Here is a 23,760-nt window from a genome sequence, read left to right as displayed (position 1 = left end):
GGCTCATCAGCTGCTCGATGGTATCGATGGCCTCAGTGGTGTCTATGGTCATAGGGGTAACCAAGATATCAATAGGAGAAATCTCCTCCTCGGGCAGAGTGCCCTGAGGAAGTGAAGGAATAGGGTCATCAATCGGTTGGAAGCTAAGGAGGTCTAGTCCCAATGCCATAAAAGGATCCTCAGTCTCAAGAAGACCCTGAGGCTGACTCTCTGCCTCACCCTCTCGGGTGTCACTCTCCGTCAGGTAAAAGTAGGGTGGGTTCGCATACATCACGAACCGGCTCAACAGAATGGTTAGGTACTCCGGGAATCGCGCCTCAAAACCTCCCGGTGCCAACGGGCTATAGAAGTCTGGGGCGATAAAATGACACCAAGCCTGCCAGTGGGGTGGCATCCTATGTGGTAGTATCTGCATGGCCTGCTGAGCCGTGACTCCATGCTCTACGGCGTCAATCCACCTGTGGTGGAAGCGTGCTAAGAACTCTCCAATAGTCTCGTGGTGCTCCAAAGTACAGTCATAGAAAGCCTGTACTATGTCGAATCCGTCTGCCATGCTAGAATAACAACTCGTGTTACTAAGTCAAGAATGACTTACTCGTTTATTACTCAATAACATACTCGTTTGTCGGTGTTCCTCTAGGATTCTCGTAGTGCATCGGTATCAATATTGATTCCAATAAAAATTTTCCACCATCTTACTTATCCAGTCAATCAAAACCAGATATCAATAATATTGAATCATGTACTAATCATGCTTCTTTCTCAACTTATAAATATCATCAACTTATCAATTACATATCTCATGCTCATAAGTAACTTTAAACTTTAACTTGCATACCTCGTCAAGCTGGCGGAGATAGGGTGTTGGCTCTTGTCAGTGACATAGCTCTTTTAGTCAAAGACTCTAGCTTAGACACAATCAAAAAAAGACTCTATAAGAGATTATACTCAGAGCAGACAAGCTGCTCTGATACCACTCTGTCGCAGCCCGATATAGCCAGTGATAGCGTATACCAAGTATCGTACGACTAATAAAAGAAATAGTGAAAGAAATAGGAATACATCTTGTTTTAGCGGAAGCAATTGCAAACTTTACTCATTTTAAAGAAGGATTTCAAGACCAAAATAATTACTAGCTTGGGTAAACATGATTAAGCCATTGAAACTTAGCAAGGGTCTGAGAAGTATTTCCCTTAAGGGATATTACAGACATAAGCAAATTAAATAAAGAGTTTCATCAGAGTTATGCAGCGAGATGCGTTACTATATGTGTGAAGACATATAGCAGGGAGTTCAAATTCTTATAGAGTCAAAGCTTATAAGGATAAATATGAGACATAGGAAAGACACAGCCAACTGACAATTCCAACAGCTTTCACCCATCCTCGCGCCAAGCCAGACCTGCATATTTAGAAATACATGCAGGGCTGAGTACCAAAAAGCACTCAGTGGACTCATGCCGGAAATAATTGAAATGTTGCTCTTAGAGCTATATGTCAATCTTGCCATTTTCAATGCATCAACAGGATTTAACTGAGATTAAAAATACCTGTTCATGTTTTTCTGTCATAAACTCATTTGCATCATCATAATAATATCATTAGTCTGCAGACATTAAATATTCACGGTATGTGCCAACTATGAGAACTCATATAATATATATATAAGGTGAAGAGAAGGAGGCCTCCTTCAAATCACCGTGACCGGCCGACTAGAGACGGCTCACGATCACCTCTGCGCACAAAACCTTTACTGTCATATAAATCAGTCAAAGGCCGATATCTTGCATCATGATCATAATCATGTCTTTCATAGAGGCAACATACCATATCTCATTCTCATCAATAATAAATATGGCAAGTTGACAATTTTCATAATACTCATCAATAATGCTTCAACATGCTTCATTTTCATAAGAATTTGCATTTGAACTTATTATCATGGTAGCTAGCCATAATAGAGTTAGAATAAAGCTCACCTGTCTCAGGAGTCGATGACGTAACGCTCAGAGTCGTACTAACGCCGGCCGTCACTCGAACCTTTGGTGGCGCACGTGGTTTAGATTGCCATGTGACAAAATAAACTCTAGTTAGAATTTCATCTAACTAATATCTCAATACTTATACTTGCATCAATGCTTAATCTCATCTTATAACTTCTCCACTATTTACCCAATTGGACCTCCCAATTTAATCGGATATCTTATCCAATTAAAAGACTCTCAATCCTAGGTAAATAGCATTCAAAAATCACTTAATCATTCATGCTTCAAATAAACAAATATTTCACATAATATAAATTAATTATCTCAATAGTCAAATGACTTAAAAGTCATTCTATGAACTTGAAATCTTTTTCCTTGAAGGGAAATTCTCAAATATTCATGTAAGCCTTGAAAAATATTTATAAAACTTTCTAGTAGCATTTTCATGCCATATCATGGTGTATAATTCCACCAAAGCTCTTTAAAAATTCTTAACACAAAATCAAGGTAAAATTTTCGGACACTACCAGTTTAACATTCTGTTCTGTCTCAACTTTAACGAATAAACTGCTTTAACTCAGGAACCTCCTGGATTCGAGACTTATACCGATGAAAACCTATTTGAGTCTAGTTTCGTTTAAAAAAAAGTATAGTGAAAAACTCCAAGTGGTTTAAGAGATATGGGTGTTTTCCCACAGTCTACCAGATTCGGCAGTTTTGCACGATTGGAAGCTAGGATTTTTGAAAAATAGTAAACGTTGGCTAAAGGGTTTGAAATTTTACATGCGTCTGTATGACACATGTATCTTTCTATCATAAAAATTTTGGAGGCTGAATGTTTTTGAAAGTTACTGAAAAGTGTGACTCTAGGGACTGCCTTTCTAAATTTCCGGCGGAAATGCGCAGTAAAACATTTATATTTTAAAAAGGTAGTAAACGAAGTCCAAATGACTTGAAATTTTACCAGCGTCCTCAAGACACATATATCTAAATTCTGTAAAATTGTGAAGATTTTTGGACGAGGGAAACCTCGTCGACGGATCAGTCCAGAACGTAAGAAAACTTCTCAAAATGGTTGAAATTATCACATATGCACATATCACCTTAGATCTATACTTTCATCACCATTCTCATGCATCTTCACACTAATAACTCATCATGCTTCACTTATCATAACATATAGCTCTCTCAAGGGTTTTCAAGAACTATCTTCCATTCTCATGCATCTACATGAAGAAGGGTATGAGCATATGAAAAGTAGTGAAAGTTTTGAAGGAGTTCATAACACTTTCTTTCACCAACATTTTCGAAAATCACAAGAGTAGAGAGGGGATTATCATGCTTCAATATGCTTCAATATACATGCCTATATATCATGAAAATATATATATATATATAACATAAGAGGAGGATTGAGGTTGCTACCAACAAGATCAATGGAGGTGGAGTAGAGGATGATGCGTAGTATGCTTGGAGCTTGAGCTTGAAGATGAACACTTTAAGAAACCTTAGTTCTTACTATATTTGTTGGAACAAAAAAGAAAGTAAGGTGAAGTGAAGAGGGGAGGGGCTGCGAAAATAAAGAAGAAGAAGAGAGGGAGGGAAATGAGAGAGAGGTGTGCATGTGCTTGTGAGCTTAAAGTGTGTAGGAATGTGTTGGCTAGTAGATTAGCCTTTTAGGTGCATGTGATCTTCAATTATGGGAAAGAGAAGAATAATGTGGGAGAGTGGGGAGGGAGTGTTGATTATGGGAAAGAGAAGAATAATGTGGGAGAGTGGGGAGGGAGTGTTGCGTGAGGGTGAGAGAGTGAGAGAGATGCATCTATATCTATATATATATATATATATATATATATATATCTATCTATCTATCTATATATATATATACTTGAATAATTATAACCTTATTTAGTATGTGGGAAAATATATTTATTCATCTGAGGAAATTTTTTCTCAATTATGATATAACTAATATCATAATAACAATGCGTCAATAAATCATATGTGAATATTCTACCAAGTAAAATATTTATATAACATAGACATTTTAATAAAAATATAGGGTGAAGATAGGTTTCTCAATAAGAGAATTTATAAGACTCGAGAAAATAATATCGCCTCCTATTAAACTCTAAAAATTTCTTATCTCATTTATTCGCCCACGTGCATAATTCCTCTAGCTACTATTTAAAACTCAATTTAAATTCAAGCTAGGGCACAAATAGCTTCTCAAAACACGGGGTGTTACAACTACATACTATAACAAGTACGGGGGGACACCTTGCAGGAACAAGAATTCTCGACTACATTGCGAGAGCTATTAAGCATGAAATTCTCCAGCCATCTTGAACGAAATATGGTCTCTTTATATAGACTTCACATCTCCAATCTTCTCTTGTAGCTCAAATTAATCATTTCCTAGTCGTAGATGAAAATAGGAGTTCTAATTTAATATGCACTCTGCTTGGATGATCTTGATCTATCTATAATTGTGATCCAATTAGGCTTCATTAAATCTGTAGATTCCTAGCCATGTATATCCATAAAAATCGCATAAGACAACTTCAAAGTTATCTGCTAAAAATCACATGTTAACAACTTTTAAATGTCTCAACTGCCATTTAGCACGTCGAAAGATATTGACCAAGATACTGTGTTAACTCTGAAAAAAATATATGCGGATACTATCACTTATCTACATAATAATAATAATAATAATAATAATAATAATAATAATAATAATAATAATAATAATAATAATAATAATAATAATAATAATAAAATACAAATTTAACTCTAACACCGCTGCATCCGCTAATAGGCTTATTTGTTTCAATTGGTTTAGGAAAAGGTATCCTATGTATCAAATAATATCAATATTAGATAAATAGCCAAAATCATCCACACACAAGTGAAATATGAGTATAATATAAAATTAAAGTTGAACTGAATTTATTTAATCATGAACGTTTCTCTAGATAATAGAACTTATCCTTGTTCATTTATTGGGCTTATCCTCATCTTCTTCCGAGATGAAGGATTATAAATGATGCATTTATGTAGTTCAATCGGTTCAATGCGGAGATGTGTGCGTGACGTTCCGACCACGCCATGTATCTATTTGTTGAGCCCATGAAATTATTGGGATGTTGGAAGACCCGACCTTGTGCATTTGCTCTTCCACCTCGGTTACCTAACTTGTCTAACCTTTTCAACGTACTTGAAATTAAGGTGCTAAGTAAATCAAGCTAACAATAGATTATTCATTCATCGGTTGAATAAAAGCTCATTTAGTAAATTTTGTTAGTTAAATGAATTTAGTAAATTTTGTTAATTAAATGAATTAAACTTAAAAGTGGTAGTATTCGATCCATTAATTTGTTAACAAATTTGTTTAATTTAAAATATGAAATTATTGATTAGATATATTTTAAATTCATATACTATAATCTATCAATTCTATAAAGCAATACATATTCCAGCCCACATATTGTTTCTATCTCCTACATGGCACACCCACAATGCTTTATTTTACATTATCTGAAAGGCTGTTTACTCACAATTCTCACAATTTTACAAAGCCTCGCTTCAGTCGTTACATCTCTCAAAGTCAAAGTCTCGCTTCAGCCGTTACATCTCTCAAAGTCTCAATTCCTTGCTTCAGCCGTTACATCTCTCAAAGTCTCAATTTCTCTCACAATATGAGTTTTCAGTCTCAATCTTTCCACAAATCTCAAACAATCCGTTGTGTAATTGAGAGATTTAGTCTCTCTCGCTCCTTCTCAAACAATCAGCGCCGAATCTTCCCACAAATCTCAAACAATCGGCTGTGTAATTGGGAGATTCAGTCTCTCTCTTTCAATTTCCATGGCACAAATTAGGGAGGTGCTTCATCCATGGCTGCAACAAATTTGGGAGGTGCTTCATCCATGGCTGCACCCCACACTACAGATCCATGGTTCAAGGTAAGTAATTTGGAGTGATAGATTTGGAAAGGCAAATCAGCGGATTTAATCCTACCCATACGCCTTGATTTTTTATTTAGATTCTTGGCAGGCTATTCTTCTACAAGTGGGCTTTAGAAATTGTAGAGAGAGGGAAAAGTTGCAGGTCATTCTTCGTCCGTGGAGCAAGAACAGGTAATTCTTTCAACTTTGAGGTTCTGAGTTTTGTGGGAAGGTTCGAACTTATTGAGTTCTATGTTTTGGAGATAAGAATGGTTGGACTATAACAGAAGAAGATATGCAATCTATAATTATTTAGAGATAATGAAGCACATGTGGTTGAAGATTCGAACTTATTGGCTCATTGAACTTTATTGCCATGTGTGGTTTAATGTTATTTTATTTCGATCATGGTTTTGGTTTTTTTCGTTTTTGGATAAGGTTGTTTATGTTTTGATTTTTTCAATTTGGTCACATATATGTGATGTGTGTCGTGTTTTTGGTCTTCAATTTTCAATTTATTTAAAGAACTAACCATGGATACGCTATTGCTCACAAACTGTTCTATGAAATGTCTAAGAATATTATAGTTCCTTTGGGCATAAATTGTAGATCTTATTCCCAAGTAACATGTTCACAAAGACAGTTGTGTTATTGATCTGGTAAAAGCTAAGTGAACCAGTTAAGATCTGAAAAATAAGCTTGACCCTCTTTTCTAGAGAACACCATGTAAGTTCTTCCATAGTTTTATTCTCAAGTCGAAGTTCATTCATAACTTCTTTTGAACTACTGCATGAAATATTCTGCTATCTCTTTCTGTTCTGCTATATTCTCTATGCTCTGCTATACTCTGTCCACTCTCTTCTCTCTGCTCCGCTCTACTATGTCGGCTCTATTCTCTCTCTGCTCTCTTCTCTCTGCTCTGTTCAAAATTTCTTGGGCCTCTCTTTCTCCCAAGTCTGCTAAAGAAAGATGAAGAGGAATCCAGTCGCAATAAACCAGAGCAGGAGTAGCAGAGCCAGATCATATTCAACAGAGCCAGAGCATCCAGAGCCAGATACCAAAGTTGACGACACCATAGCAGCCAATACCAGAGCCAGATCAGGAGCAGCAGAACCAAAGCATCCAGATCCAGAACTGCCAACACCAGATCTGTATAGCCAGATCATCCAGAGCCAGATTGGCAGAGTCTGACCGGCAGTGATAGAGCCAGAGCAGCGAGCTCAGTTTCTAAAAATTTTGAGTTGCATTTTTTCCCCGATCGTGTACCTCAAAGGTGTAATTATGATGTATTTTGAATTCCCTAACACCTCAGGAACTCAATATGTTCACCTATCTATGATCTAGATTGGATAATCTATTCCTCATACCATCATATCTACTTATATATTTAAATGTGCATCAATAGGTTTCTTATATTCCTAACTTGATAATGTTTTGGGTAACAGTGGTCTATTTGGACGAGTTTCACTTCTGTGTATATCTGCGATATTTTTGGTGATTTTGGATTATGCTCAATAGCTTGGCATCTCTAATCTAACTTTGTGTACAGGTACTACTGTTTTTCGTCTGGGGATTCTGTTGTTGCAAGGTTAGTTCAATATCATCCTTTTTTGCGAACTTACTTTCTAAACACACCATCAAATTAAGTTTACAGGTGAGAATAGTAATAGATGCAGGCAACTTTTAGTTTATCATTGACAATATGTCTTTTTTTTTGGATAAAATAATAAATATCCCTCATTTCACCTTAGGCAGCTGCCCTTGATCTTCTCCTCTTCCTACCAAAAATTAAGCTTGCAAAGAGATTCAGAAAAAGAGTAGTATAATTTAGTAAATTAAAAGCTTGGTTGTAATGGCTCTTTCAAGTAATTGTCAATTGCTAATAAATATTTAGCCAACTTTTTTATATAAAACTCGAGCAATTATATGTCCAAGTCAACTACTTTACTTTGGAAAGTTTCTTCTTCATCACCATCTTCATATTTGATCTGATCACAACTCTCAGTCTCTTCATGTATTTTAAATCGTTTTCTACCCTAAGTGGGTTAAATTAATTGTGTTGGATGTGAAATGGGCTTGGTGATTTTTGATTAGTCTCTGTTCCACATATTTGACTCTGTCCTCTCGCTCTCTGCTCTGCTCTTCTCTACTCTGTCCACTCTCTTCTATCTCTGCTCTGTTCTCTTCTCTATGCTCTTCTCTACTCTGTCCGCTATCTCCTCTTTCTGCTCTGATCTCTTATATCTGCTCTGGTCTACTATGTCCGCTCTCTTCTCTCTCTGCTCTTTCCTCTCTGATATTTATATGTTTTGTTTTTTATTCTTTTTTATTAAAACTTTCTATTTCAGCAGATATTTATTTGTTTTGTTCTCAACAAAGGAAATGACTACAAGGAATGGAATCATCCAACTAAACTCCATCAATAAAAAAACTTGGAATAAAAGTGTCGTCGTTAGAATATTGCGGCTTTGGGTTCAAAAGGATTTATCAGGCCGAGAAGGCTTGGAGATGATTTTAATCGATGAATGGGTAATGCTTTATAATAACTTTATTTGAGATAATCTAGATTTTATATAAACTAATTACTCTATGCAAGCATTAGTTTACCTTTTGAAAAATTTATCTGTCATGTAGGGCAATCAAATTCAAGCATTTATCTCTGTCGGAAATAAACGAAAGTTTATGCCTCTTTTGAGAGAGGGAAATATAACTATGATACAAAATTTTCAAGTAATGGAGAACAAGCCCAATTTTCAGATGGCCAAGGTCGACCACTTGTATATGATTGGCTTCGGCCTTACCACCAAAATTGAGCAACCGGATGAAGGCTTCGAAATTTTGGAAAATGGATTTAATTTTATTCCCTTTACAGATATTCCTACACGCGATCCCACTTTCTTTTTGGATTAGTATAATTTGCTAAACCAAACATCATGAAAGTCTTATTACAATTTATGTGTATTGTAGACTATATTTTGACATTGAAAAATATATTCATGGTGCAGATATTCTTGGGGAGGTTATGACCCACACTATTAACATAGATTTGGTCGAAATGAGAACTGGCAAGGCATCCAAGTGTGACATAACATTAGCTGATGCAGAGTATGATTGTCTTTATTAATTTATATTTATTATCTAATACATTTTGGTTATATATAACATCTGCTCTGCTATCTCGAGCTCTGCTCTCTCTGCTCGGCTCTATCGCTCTCTGCTCTGCTCTTCCACAATCTGCTCTGCTCTCTCGCTCTCTCTTCTCTCTACTCTGTCCACTCTCTTCTATCTCTGCTCTGTTCTCTTCTCTCTACTTTGCTCTATTATGTCCGCTCTTTTCTCTTTCTCCTCTGTTCTCTTCTGTTTTTGTGTTAATATTTAGTTCTACTGATGTCTTTATACAGCGGCACGCAAGTAACCTGTGTCTTATGGGGATCACTTGCCGATGAATTGAAAACATTTATGGAGAACAAATCAGCAGAAAACAAAGAGCCTGTAATGGTGGCATTGCAATTTGCAATGATATCCACATTCAGAGGTTTAATTATTATGACTAAACATAAACATTCATAAAGATAAAACTTACCTATATCCAAACTCCATTGTCGAATTTACTAATTCAATTCTTTGTAGGCCAAATCAAGGTTTCCTCGATGAAGAATGCGAGCAAATTTTTCATCTGTCCAGATATAAAAGAAGTGAAAGATTTTATACTAAGGTTTGTATTTATATGCATAGCTTATGGTATAAAATTTTCAGCATCTAACACTTATAGAAATCCATTATGCACATAATAGTCAATAAAATAATTCATATAGCATATGAACTGCATAAAGATGATTTAGTTATTTGCCAAAGTAATTAAGAAAGTATAAATTGCAACTTCAATGACGATGAAGTGTTTTATCAATATTATGTAATAGGTCAATGATTTTTCTTTTCTTTTTTCGTAATCTTACCATTGGTTTATGTTTATTAAGATGTTTTAGCTATTTCACGAGTTAGATATAGTGTACTACTGTATTTGTATTTCAAAAACTTATATACATATTGTATTTGATAATTCAATTATTGTTAACAATTTATATTGCCAACTTTAATAATAATTCATTATTATTAGTGTTTCCTTAACATTGTCTAGGTAAATGAGAATTTTGATTCATACATCTACACTTATGTATAAGTTTTGCATTTTACGTTGTTCCAATATATAATGACTATTTTTACATTATGTTAAGGCGCGGTGTTAGTAGATCTTCTAGTTGTAATGATACCATTACCTATATATCTATCGGTCAACAAGCACTGAATAGGAATGAATGGTTGGATGCTGCTCATGCTAGAAGGTTATGCGACTTAATAAAATCAGAAGAGGTAATATTTTATTTATTACGAGCTATTTTAGTGTGTAATTTCCTAAAACATATTTCTTATATTTGTGCTCTTAAAATCTGTAGTGTGGAACATTTAACTACAAATGGACAATATTGGACTTTCACCCGCAAGAGCCGTGATATTATGAAGCATGTGGAAATGATAGATGCTTGAAAGGAATTGCCAAAGGAAGCACTATCGGAGATCATTGCAAAAAGTGTAAACGTCCAATTGGGTCAATTATTATAAGGTATTTTAAGTCAAACTTAAAATATGTTTCTATAAATGCATTGAGGGAAATCAATATTGGGAGAGTCATAATATTTTGTTATGGTGGATGTAGAAATCTGATGAGCTGTGAATATTTATTTGGATCACTTTTTTCAAGGATGGGAACCATATATATTTTTAATTTTGTATCATCATTAGGTACTTGATGAAGGTTCTTGTAGGCGATGAAATTGATCAAACATATTTCACGATTTTTGAGGATTGTGCTCTATATCTTTTGAAAAGGACTGCTACCCAAGTCATGGAGGAAATGGTGCAACAGGTTATTTATCAATGAATTGTACTCCCTCCGTCCGCCAAAAGTATTCCACTTTGGCCGGGCACGGAGTTTAATAAAATGTGTGATGATGTTGATGTAGTGGAGAAAGGGTCCCACCACTTTATGAGATGTGTGGTTGAGATTGAATTTGGGGTGGGTTTTTTGTAAATAAAGAGTGTTTGTGAGGATAAAATATAAAGGTGGATGATGGGATCATGGCTTAAAAAGGAAAGTGGAATACTTTTTGCGGACGCCAAATATAGTAATTGTGGAATACTTTTGGCGGACGGAGGGAGTATAATTTAATTCACAATGACATAGGATTGTATACGATATTATATAAAAACCTATCAATTATAATTACTCCTTTTGTTATCAGACCGGTGATAGGAATGGAACACCTGAAATATTGTCGACCATGCTAGAGAGAGAGTGCCTCTTTAAAGTTGAGGTTGGTTTAAGATTCGATGAACGTGTCTACACGGTAAAAAATGTAACAGAAGATGTTCGTGTCATTGCTCAATTTCCCTTTGTGTAAATGTTGGTGTAAGTGGAATTCATTGATATGTAATTTAAAATTTCAACAATCTGAAAAATAAATTTTATAATGTTTTTCATGATTTAATTTAAATTGTGTTTTATTTGTTTATACTAATCTATTGAAATTTATGTTGCATTGTAAAAGTTGCAGGAAGTTGCTTCCAAGTATAAAGATGGTAGCAATATTCTTGAGGACGAACCAGAAGAAGAGGTAAACTGGACTTATATTAAAGAGGGATATACTTTTTTGTATTGATTATTCAATTTATTTATTTACGACTAATATAATATTAATATTGCAGAATCCTGTTGAAATGAATGAAGAGACATGTTCGAATTCAACGACCACCTCAGTCACTCCCAAGAAACATACTCGGATGAAATTGTCCCCTACGGATGTAGATGGTGGTGATATACAATTTTCAGCAACAAAGAGGCCAAAGAAATCGAATGTCAATTAATCTTTCAGGCCATGCTATTGTTTTGCGTGATTTTTCTCAAATTTGGATTATATTTCGCATCGAATTGCTGGTTTTCTTCACTTTTGATTTCTATCGAACATGTGGTGTGCGCATAAGAAACAACTCTTTAAATATATTTACACAATATTAAGAACCTATATATTTAAAATAATATTTATAAGGAATTGAAAATTACTGTGGTATTGCTTGCTTTTGAAGATGTGGTCAATTGCATGTTTAGTGAGTTGTTGTGTTGAGTACCGTTAACTTTACTTTTCGTAACTAAATTATGGTCTAATGTTCTACGATTTAGTTTCCTTATATGTCGTACATAACACTAATAATTGTTTAAATATTAATTCTACAATAGAACAAAGATATAAAAAAATATGTCACACTAAAACTTCTACAAATAATATAAAATTAAAATAATAATTTATATATCACCAGTATAATTAACATTAAAATTTATTATAAATCATACTATAAAATAATGACCCGTCGAGTTTCGACGGGTTATACACTAGTTAGAGGTAAATGTATTATGTTTCTAAGAGCACCCACAGTGGGTGACTCGATGGGGGTGACTTGAGTCACTCACAATATCGGGTCACCCACTGCAGCAAACGGTGACTCGAGGGAGACACTATACTTCGGGACAGACCTGATCTCCTTTAATTAAGGCGCGTGTGGTGCACGCGCCTATTAAAAAAAATTAAAATTCGAATCAAACGGCTTTCATAGCCGTTGCTTCCCTTTTTTTTTTCTCCCCAACGGCTTCATAGCCGATTTTCAACCTTTTTTTTTTATAATTTTTTTCCTTTCTATAAATACATCTCACTCATTTATTCATTCACACACACAAATACTTTTCTCTTTCGATCTTCCTCTATTTCTCCTTCATTCACACACACACAAAATGGAATGGTTCGATAATACTTCGTCTTCTTCGTCCGACGGTGTAGCGGAGGCGATCATGGATGAGATCCATGAGCAGAAACAATTGCTTGCTCAAATGTACTCCCAACTAGCTCCGGAACGTGTTGTTCATCACCGACAATACATCTACAGTGATCGTGGGGCTGTCCATTTACGTCTTATGCAAGACTACTTCAATGACAATCCGACGTACGGGCCAACATTTTTTCGACGTTGTTTTCGGATGCAGAATGAGTCATTCATGCGCATCGTCGAGGCTGTTCAAGGTGAAGATACTTACTTCCAGATGAGCCATGATGCACGAGGTCGGGACTCTCTCACGCCTTTGCAGAAATGCACAACGGCTATCTGCCAATTAGCCATTGATGTCAGTGCGGATACTTTCGACGAGTATCTCAAGGTAGCCAACACGACGGGGCGTCTATGCCTCAAGAGATTCTGCAAGGCTGTCATCCGGGTTTGCGGAGCTAAGTATCTTCGACGTCCTACGATAGCGGACATCCAACACCTTCTTTAGATGCACGAGGCGCGACACAGATTTCCCGGGATGCTTGGGAGTCTTGATTGTATGCATTGGGCATGGAAGAATTTCCTAAAGGCGTGGCACGGTGCATATAGACGCGGTGATCAAGGGGAGCCCACCTTGATCTTGGAGGCTGTTGCATCCCACGATTTGTGGATTTGGCATGCCTTCTTCGGTGTCGCCGGTTCGAATAACGACATGAACGTTCTTAACCAGTCGCCTCTGTTCTCCAACGTGTTGGATGGAACGGCGGCACCGGTGATCTTTTAGGCCAACCGGCGCTACAACCAGATGGGCTACTATTTGTGCGACGACATATATCCAGAGTGGCTCTACTTTGTCAAGAGTCCGCCGATGGCGACCAATCCAAAGGAGGCGAGGTTCAAGAAGATGCAAGAATCGACACGAAAGGATATTGAACATGCCTTTGGAGTGCTTCAAACTCGATGGGGAGTCATTCGAAGTCCGGCGCGGGGTTGGTATGTCGAGCATCTCAAGGACATCATGATGTGTTGCATCATTCTCCACAACATGATTGTGGAGAACGAAGGTAAAAGAGCTGCCCATTGGAGGGATGACGACGCAGGACACGGGGCGTCTAGCAGTGACTCGACGGAGAGTGCTCGAGCAACCCTGGTTTGCTTCGAGGAATACGTGCAAAAAGATGCAATTCTCCGAGATAGACAGATACATGCTCAGCTCCAACATGATTTGATCGAGCACGTTTGGGCACGTTTCAGACCTTTAGGGTCGGAATAGTTATTTTAAGATACGTTTTTAAATTTTTAAGATTTATGTAATTTTTAGGATTTTCAAATTAATGCAATTTAAATTTGAAGTAAATTGTGTTATTTAAATTTATGCAATTAAATTTAAATGAAAAATACGAAAATCAAAATTAAAATAATAAGGTCAGCTATCAAGTCACCCCATTGTGGCCTCCTAACTTAATGTGGTCCCCTCTTCTATCAGGTCAGCTATCAGGTCACCCCCACTGTGGATGCTCTAACTAAGTTTATTTATTTTCGATAAAATAATCCATTTTTAAATGAATAATCAATATTTCAAATATATAAATAAATTTGAAAAGTTTATTCGAGCTCATGAACCTCGAAATATTTGATAAATAAAACTATAGATTTGACTTGACTCAACAATAAACGACCAAGTTTGAACATAGTATATTTTCAGCTGATAAATGAGATACTAATTTTTATATTTATATGCACCTTAACTATATATCTCCCTCCCATTGATAGAAGAGGTTTTGGATTTAATTCCTACCATTACAAAAAAGGAAAAAGAAAACTCAAAATTAATGATGGAAATGGATCCGTAGTAAAAAATGCAGAGTTAACGACAGATAGTCGACAGATTAACGACGTACACGATTTTTTTAATCAAATTATATCATTAATCTATCGTTAATTCATATTTTAATTTAAAATTGATTTTATTTTTATTATTTTAGTCGTTAATCCGATGTTTATTAATATTTTAATTTTAAATTAATTTTGTTTCGTCGTTAATCCGTTGTTAATTAATATTTTAATTTAAAATTAATTTTATTTTTATTATTATCGTCATTAATCCGTCGTCAATTATTATTTTTATATTTTTAAACTTTAAAATTAATTTAATTTTATATTTAATTTTTATATCTATTTGAGAGTGACACAAATTTTAATAACGTGGTTGAGTGTGTTGTGAGTGGAATAAGGGCCCCACCTTTTATGTGAGTGTTAAAATATTTAAAGTAAAGTAAGGGTCCCACCTACTTGTATTAAAATAGAAATGGATACCAAAATGTGGGACTGTCAAAAAAGAAAATATGGATACTAAAAATTGGGACGGGGGGAGTATTTTTTATATTTATTTTAATTTTGAAAAATTATTTTATTTACATATTTAATTTTAAAATATTTTTATTATTTCTGTCGTTAATCCACCAAGGCTAATCGTGCTTGACCTACGTCACTACCAAGATGAGTGATCCACTGGGAAGTTACCAAAGTATATACAATTAAAATTGAAGATAAAATCCCTACAATAAAAATTAATAAAATAAAATTAAAAACAAAACAATAATTCAATCCTTCAACCCTATGCATACTCTCCTTTTCTTCAACCCTCATCTTCTCCATCTCCCAGCCTCCTTCTCTTCTCCGTCTCCCTCCTCATCTCCCTCCCACTGGCGTCTTCCTCTTCTGCATCTCTGGACTCACCCTCTTTTCAAATCCTCTCACGAGTTTATGAGACTAGGAGTTGAGATCCATCTGATCATAGCTTCCATCATCAGCTCTCTTTTTGATGTTGCCAAAAAGAGGGAAAGTAGAAGTCAGAGAAAAATCTTCTCAATGATGGTTCTTTGCATCTTCTCAAAAGACTGAAGATGGTAAAGCAAAAGGATCACCATAAGTTTTAGGATGACGTACCAGTAAGACCTCACATCAATGGAAAATAAGTGTAAAAGGAACAAGCTTAGGAAGATGAAGATGAAGATGAAGATCAAAGAAGTTCAAGGCGCAGACAAGAAAACTGATGGAGTCCATGGGTTTCCATGTGTTTTTCTTTGTTGTTTTTACTCATTTGTATGTTTTGCTCTGTACTTCAACTGATTTCTCATCAGTTGTCTTTTTAATGAAAAGAACTTTCTTTTGATCTCAACCTGAAGACCATAACTTTTTGTCCAGGCTCTGATTACTATTTTTCAGTTTTGTCTTCGTTCAGTTCGTTTGAACTGTTGTGTTTTTCCTTCGAGAATGCAAGTTTATAGGTTATCTTGTTAAGGGGGAATAATATTCACCATGTTTAGCAACTTGCTGTTCTTGCTCTGTCTTTTCTTCTCTTAGAACAGTTGTGTAGTTTTGGCATCATCAAAAAGGGGGAAATTGTTGGGAACTTAATGAAATAGCCTAATTGATTTATGCTTAATTATTCTTATTTTAGGGGTTTGTTTGTGCCATGTTAGAGCTAAATATTCTGGAATTTGGTGCGTTTATGAGTCTGTTTTATGCTTTGCAGGAGATTTTTATAAAATAGGAGAAAGAATGATATTCTAGAGATTTTGGAGTAGAATGGCGTATTTTGGCGCAAACCAGAGCAGAGCTGAAAAGCCCGGGACAGAGCAGAGTTGATAATCCCGCGCCAGAACTGACCACGCTCGACAGAGCTGAAATGCCATAGCCAGAGCTGACTTCCATAGTCAGAGCTCACCATCTCCAGAGCAGAACTCATTCTCCAGAGCAGAGCTAGAACTCAACAAAGCTGAAGCTTAGTCACCAGAGTTGCCAACACTGGCCAGAGTCAACACAATTCCAGAGCTGACTTCCAGCTCTGCCATGACTCGCCAGAGTTGCCAAGACTATTCCAGAGCTGACTTACAGCTCTGCCATAACTTTCGAGAGCCGCCTACTTCTTCAGAGATACAACTCCAGAGCTAACTCACCAGAGCTGCTTACGTCTCCAGAACTGCCGTTACTTGCAGAACACGCTTCCAAATCTGACTTTCCTTTGCAGTTACGATTCTATTCCAACCTGACTTTCCTTTGCAGTCACGATTCTATGTTTTAGGCCTAGCTTGGCTGGGCCGTTCTTGATGGATTTTAGGGTTGATGAAGGCAGTCTATAAGAAGGGATGAACGTGCATGATCAAGAGACACTCTTCTGCCTCCGGCATTTAGTTAGGCAATCTTTTCTGCTTCCGGCACTTAGTTAATCTTAGGCATCAAAATTACTTTACGATTTTTATTGCTTTCATAGTTCTTCCAGATTTCGTTCTAGTTAGATTTCAATTTCAGTTTTAGTTAGTTCTTCGTTCGAGTTGTAATCAAGTGACAGATTTGCTTCTCGGCGATTTCGGTATTTATTTTATTTACATTTATTTACTTGCTTCTACTTTAATTATGTTTTACTTTAAATTGTGCAATTTCGTTTCTGCCTAGTTAAATTAGAAGCTTTTAATTAAAGTTGTTTAAATTCTTAGCTTAGTAACCTTTAATTCAACTCGCCTAGTTAATTCTTTTACTTTATGCTTTTAATTATGCCTAGGTTTAATGGTTTATTTATGCTTAAGTATTTATGCTTTGTTCTTTTCTGCCTAGTTAATGATTCTTTTCTGCCTAGTTAATTTTAAGATTAAGTTTTTAGTTAAGTTTAATTTACAAGCATTAGTTAATAATTCTTTTATGCCTAGATAATTCTTAAGTTTAAGTTTCTAGTTAAGTTTAATTTTCAAGCTTTAGTTAATTTTACTACTTTCAATCCGATCTTTACTGCTTTCTCGTGATACAATTAGAAGCCCTTTAAGATCTTTCTTGAGAGACGACATTGGGTCAACTTACCATTGCTAGAGTGTCCTTATCCTATTGCAAGTTAATTTAGAGGTGTTTTAGGTTGAGTCACTAATCCTAATTTTGATGATACCAAAATCATTAGCTTTCATTTGTAATAGACTAGAACTGTTCGAACTCAAGTGAGCTCTTTTTCTAGTTTAGTTGTTGTTCTGAAGACTGAAGACTAAAGAACGAAGGACTGAAGACTGAAGACTGAAGATGCCGACTGATGTAACGATTAAGGTAAAGTCAAAATACTGATATTTGACTTATCAGTCGAAGGATCAATTTCGACTGATTACTTAATCCGCGCCACGTGGATTCAGCGGACTGATACTAAAGTCAAGTATTAGTTAAACATTTTTCCTCAAACTGAACCTCTAAAGTTCAAAGGAAGCCACACACTCCAGAAGTACAGCCGCATTAAATGCAGACATCTCGGGATCGTCCTTTCTCTGCAGAGGCCATTCCTTTGGTGATTACCTTTTCAGAGATGTCCCATCTCCTGCTCCTCAAAGTAGCCGTTCTCACTAAACAAGAAACCTCGAAAATTGAAGCCTCAACCCAAGTTCAAATTACTCTCTAACGGAAGAAATCTTGAAGACCATCTCCGCCAACGGATCTATTCAAGACGTCTCCTATAAATTGCGCACGAGGATCACTTCAGTTTTCACCAATTCAACAACATAAGCTGAAATGCTGCCGAATTCGTTACTCAGCAAAACCAAGCCTCCCCAAAGTTTGAATCGAAGAAAAGAATCACAAAGCCAAAATCAGTCACTGCTGATTACATATATTCTCTTTGAACTTAGGCAAATATTGTATATCCAAAGCCTAGGTAAAACTGACTGCAGAGAACTTGTTCTTTGTGGTTTAGTTGGCAAGGTTTCAAACCTCTTTTCAACGGACCGAATTGAGAGTTTGTGTCGAAAAGGAGTTCAGGCCATTGTCCTGTCTCCGTGAGATCTTAGTGCCCAGCGTGTGCTAGGAGTGAGAAATCCAACCCAGTGTGTTGGTACTGAAGATAGGCTCTTCAGTTGTTTCGGTTTGTTGTGCACCCGTAAGCACACGTTCAGGTTTGCTGTGCACCCGTAAACACATGCCCAGTGAAGTTATTGGTCTGATCAACCGACCATGGACGTAGGAAGTGTTTTCTGAACCACGTAAAAATCTCTGTGTTATTTACACCTTTCAGTATTTACCTTCTTACTTGTGCTCTTACTTTCTTAAACTGAAAACTGATTAATTGCAAAGAGAAACTTAACTGCTGACAACGTGATTAATATCACAGGCTATTTCGAAACAAAAGTTTTCTGTTGCGTGTGTTATCAGTCGAACTGATCTATCCTCAGATAGTCAGTAAGATTCATAACATTTCTCTGTTTAACAAACTTGACTGAAGCCTTACGTGTATCAGTTAAAGTCTCAGACTTAACTGATAACTATTTACTGAAGAGTATTCAGTATCAATCGTCAACCTTGTTTTGATAAAACTCTTTTCACTAAAAAGGTTGAGTCAGTTTGTATTTAAAGTTTCTTTTTTGAAAAATAGCCTATAGGTGTATTCCCCTCCCCCCATATACCTATTCGAGACCCTCCGGACCTAACAATATTCCTAACAAACTATAATAATTATCGATCTCATAAAATCCTAACTACGCACAGACAAAGAAGGAAAATTTGTGATGAAGACACAATTTTTTTCATTAATTATTCATTGAATTATCACGAACATGATTAAAAAACTTCATGCCTACAACGTCATCATAATTCAATCCATGTTTCGTCATAAGTAAAATATGTGGGGTCATGTTCGAAAAAATAAAGTGTCATATTTTTTGTGGACGGAAGTAGTAAGACTTTTCTTAAAAGTAAATAAGATTTTATTAATGACAAATACTAAGACTTTTTAAGACTTTTTATTTGTAAATGAAACTTTTACATGAATGTAAATAATATATTTAATAAAATCAAATAAGACTTTTCTTAAAAACAAATAAGACTTTTTCAAGAGCATATAAGACTTTCCTTAAAAGAAAATAAGACTTCTGCTTAAATGTGTAATGACTTTTTCGTAAAATTGAATAAGATTTTTCATAAGAGCATTTGATTATTTTAAGAGGCAAAATATGAGTTCTCTTAATAGAAAATAAGATTTTGTGCTCAATTGAAACTTTCCATATAATTAAATACTCCATCCGTCTCACTATAATTAAGACTCTTTCTATTTTGGGTGTCCTACCATAAGTGAGACTCTTTTATTTTTGGGTAAAAGTTTTACCCTTTAAACACATTTTTACTTTTTCACCTACACAAAAAATACACTTTTTTTTTAATTTAGGTGGCCAAAAAAAAGTCTCACTTATAGTGGGACGGAGGAAGTAAAAATTTATAAATAGAGGGAGTAAAAATTTATAAATAAAGCTTGTAGTTAATGTCCATAAAAATATTGTGATGCAATAGATAAAATATTAATTTTTACAATCAATAATCTTGGCTTCGGAAAAACATTTAATTTTTTCAAATCTCCGACCTGCCCATCGACCCCGACACGCCCCGCCCCAGTTCCTTGGCCAAGTGTGTCTCAATAACATGTGTAAAGCTATATTTGAATGAAAATAACATTACAACACAATCGACGATTGATGTGTATTGATCTTTAGTGGGCACAATTGGGACCAAAGTGAGATAAGTAACACACGAAGTGAACTATAGGACATGCTAATTAATAAAGTTGATGATACTTGCATATGAGTTATTAATTGAACACAATTATTTCACAAAAATGCACCTCAAAACTAGTCTAAAATGATGTACAAATAAACAAAGTATTTTGTACCATTTTCAGGCAGAAAGAAACCTACAAGGACTAAAGGGGGTAAGATCAACAATAGCTGCACGGCCTTCTAGGACAAGCTCAGCCATGGCGGCACCGGTGGCCGGGCCGTTGAGAATTCCCCAACAACTGTGGCCCGTTGCCACGTAACATCCCTTGAGCCCTGGAACTTCCCCAATGACGGGCACACTGTCGTCGGTGCAGGGCAAGAAGCACGCCTGCTCCGCCTTCACTGTAGCCTCCCCTTCCGACAACTTGCTTGACACGCTCCTCGCTACGCTCTTGAGCACCACAATAGCTTCCGGCACCGCGGCTATCTGCTCCGCATCATCGGGTACCTCCGCCTCTGCCGACATCCCACATATGTACACTTCCCCTGTTTATTAGGACAGCCTATGTTAGTAATTACTTACATCAAATGCAATGCAACTCAAGTTCATGCTTGGATACATTACAACAACACAAATAAAAAATGGTACGTTTAAGTATCGACTAAACATTGCTTGGTCTAGACAAACTATAGTGAACTGTTGAAATGGATTGAATTTGTAAATAATGCTATTGATTTATCTAGTAAGAGAACATCTCTATTCAAGAGTAGTTTACATACATAAAAATAATATGGATTAATCTATTGTTTATTATAATAGATATTACAACTTTGAAATATCTTAAGGTAGTTGATATTATCCACAATTTGAGGTACATGCTCGATTCATATCTAATTAAGAAAAGGCGTGATTGTAGAAATTCGAGTGACCATCCAAGATAAAACATTCAATTATTTATACTCCTTTCGTCTCACAAAAGCGTCCACTCTTTATCATTTCGATACATCTTACAACAGTGTGCATTTTTCAGTTTTTAACAATACTCCGCCACATAACACTTTAATAAAGTGTGTTCCATTCTCCATTTTCAATACACCCATCTAATATTTATTAAAATATGTGTCATCAAACGTGATGCACATTCTTTTTTTTTCTTTTTTTTTCTTTTTTTTTTTTACAAAAAGAGTATTATTAATCTTGTCTAGTAAATGCAATAATCTATATTTATTAAAATATATTAGAATTTTGAAATATCTTAGGACACTATACAATTTATAAAATTTGAACATATTACTTGATTCATATCTAATTAAAAGAAGGCAGAAGGCAAAATTGCATAAATCCGAGTGATGATCGAAGATAAAAATTGTATACTCGATTATGTATATTATCAATATTGATTAGTAAACACCCTCTTTCAGCACATTGTATGAAAGAAATGAAATATCTACCAATTTATAGAAGAAAATAATAATAATAATAATAAAAATTTTAAAAAAACTCTTAAGTAATACTATAAAGAAGGGATTTACCAGTGGGACGTGGATAAACCTCGGGATCCATGGGCTTTCCACCTTGGGCCGCATAATAACTGAGAAACAAAGCATGGGCCGAAATTGAAAAAGCATCTTTGGGTTCTAACACAATACTATGGGCCTTAAGCCCACTCACTCTAAAAATGGACCTCAAAAGCCCAAACTTCCCACTCCACGGCCCAAGCGCCAACACCACCGCATCGCCCTCAATCCGCCGCCCATCCAGCAGAACCACTGCTTTCGCCACCCCTCCCGCCGCCTCCACACTCTCTACTTTCCCAATAACTACCTCCAACCCGTACTCCTCTACCGCCTTCCCCGCCAGCGTTTTCGTAAACAGTTGCGGGTGCACCTGTGCCCAGTAACACTATCATATTATCACTTTTATTTTTATGCCAGAATTTATGTGCAGAAACAGTATCATAAAATAATTATTCTCCGTCCCAAAAAACTTATGTAGGAGGAGGGTTAATATTATGATTTTTTTAGGGGATAATATCATGAATCTTAATTAGTGATTATTATAAAAAATTTATATTAAAATTATATTTCCTCCCTCGTAGGGGGTATTACATATGGAAATGAGAAATTTCAGCACAAGTTAGACATAATGAGAATTGAGAAAGAGGATTTTATTAGAAAAAAAATACTTCAAAATTATTAAGAATATCTTCTGAGTCCGTTCGTACCTGTGCCGTCGTCTCCGCCGTCCCAATAATCCTCGGGCTTTTGGCCGGCCCGTCGACCCAAGACGGGATAATCGGGCTGGGCTTTCCGCTCAATTGTGCTGACGCGGACGACGTCGTCTCCGCGATTGATAGGCTGAGGGTGGTGACGGGGCGGTAGCCGTACGATTCCGCGCCGTTGAGCTCCTCCGCCAACGAGCGGTGGAGATTGAAGCTGGCCCGCGCGAGGGAGGAGACCGGCCCGCCGTCGCACCAGTCTAGGGCGAGGAAGCCGCCAGCCTTGCCGGAGGCGGCGCAGGCGATTGAGGATTTCTCGACTAGCGTGACGGCGACGCCTGTTTTGGATAGGAAGTAGGCGGTGCAGACGCCGATGATTCCGCCGCCGCAGACAATCACTCTCTTTGGCGGGTCCATGGTTGATGAGGAGCAGCGAACCGAGGCCTTGATCGGGTCGGATCCGAGTTGTTGGGGTTGGATCCGGAAGAGAGATAAGAGTGAAGATGAGGTGATGATTGCTGGCATATTTACTGGTTATTAAGCTGACACGTGTCAGTAAGTAATGCCTAGAACTGAGTACTATGCTTAGTATGCTGGCTTGTGTTTTCTTAAAAAAAAAAAGTATTATGCTGGCTTGTTTATTGTTTTTCTTCCCTACCGTTATGAAAGAGTAGTTTATTAAAATCGATTTTATTAGATAAGAAAAAAGAAAACTAAAGAACCCATGAAGACACACAAGAACAAATTATGGGCCGAGTCTCGTTAAAATCCCTTTCAAAAAATTCAAAGCAAAAAATTTTAAAGGGGAAAAAGAGTACTCGTCTAAAAACGAACAGCAACCGAAAGGACCAAAAACAAAAAAGAAACCAGCCAAGTAGAGAGAGCGAAACTTCGAGAGCTCCGGCCTAACCATCGCCCCCAAGAATCCTGGATCCCTTCCTAACAAAGAAACAACAACCAACAAAACCAGGAAAAAAATAGTAAAAACAAAACACACTCGTTGCCATAGGTAAAGACCAAGCAAGAGAGCGCGTCACCGACACAAGCAACTCTCCGCGACAACGAGCGCATCGCCACCTCAGCCAGGAAAAAACCCGATTGATCACGATGCAACCCAAAGGATCCGACCTCGCCGGCCCCGGCCGCTAGCTCACCAGACGTCCAAAAAAGGCTAAGAAGGCATCCCAAAACAACCGCCAAACAACAGCCCTAAACTCTCCATTCAC

The 23,760-nt window shown here is 36.5% G+C and overlaps 2 protein-coding genes and 1 long non-coding RNA gene across 3 annotated transcripts; 1 reads left to right on the top strand and 2 right to left on the bottom strand.

The window, feature by feature from the left end:
* Positions 1-1,091: 1,091 nt before the first annotated feature.
* On the bottom strand, positions 1,092-3,708 carry LOC130990948 (uncharacterized). Its single transcript, XR_009090990.1, has 3 exons — positions 3,410-3,708; positions 1,979-2,039; positions 1,092-1,401 (listed from the first exon to the last, which is right to left on the bottom strand). It is a non-coding gene; the product is annotated as an uncharacterized LOC130990948 (long non-coding RNA).
* A 9,898-nt stretch (positions 3,709-13,606) lies between these two features.
* Positions 13,607-14,074, top strand: LOC130990681 (uncharacterized). Its single transcript, XM_057914905.1, has one exon. It carries the CDS (start codon positions 13,607-13,609, stop codon positions 14,072-14,074), a length of 468 nt encoding a protein of 155 aa, XP_057770888.1.
* Positions 14,075-20,374: 6,300 nt separating this feature from the next.
* LOC130990947 (putative oxidoreductase TDA3) lies at positions 20,375-23,193 on the bottom strand. The gene is made up of 3 exons (XM_057915167.1): positions 22,541-23,193; positions 21,849-22,203; positions 20,375-20,861 (listed from the first exon to the last, which is right to left on the bottom strand). Exons 1-3 carry the CDS (start codon positions 23,057-23,059, stop codon positions 20,494-20,496), a joined length of 1,242 nt encoding a protein of 413 aa, XP_057771150.1. The 5' UTR covers positions 23,060-23,193; the 3' UTR covers positions 20,375-20,493.
* Positions 23,194-23,760: the final 567 nt, after the last annotated feature.

This window comes from Salvia miltiorrhiza, chromosome 6 (genome assembly GCF_028751815.1).
Source record: "Salvia miltiorrhiza cultivar Shanhuang (shh) chromosome 6, IMPLAD_Smil_shh, whole genome shotgun sequence".
NCBI lineage: Eukaryota > Viridiplantae > Streptophyta > Magnoliopsida > Lamiales > Lamiaceae > Salvia > Salvia miltiorrhiza.
Note: the sequence above shows the minus strand (reverse complement) of the source record. Positions and strands in the feature narration are given on the sequence as shown.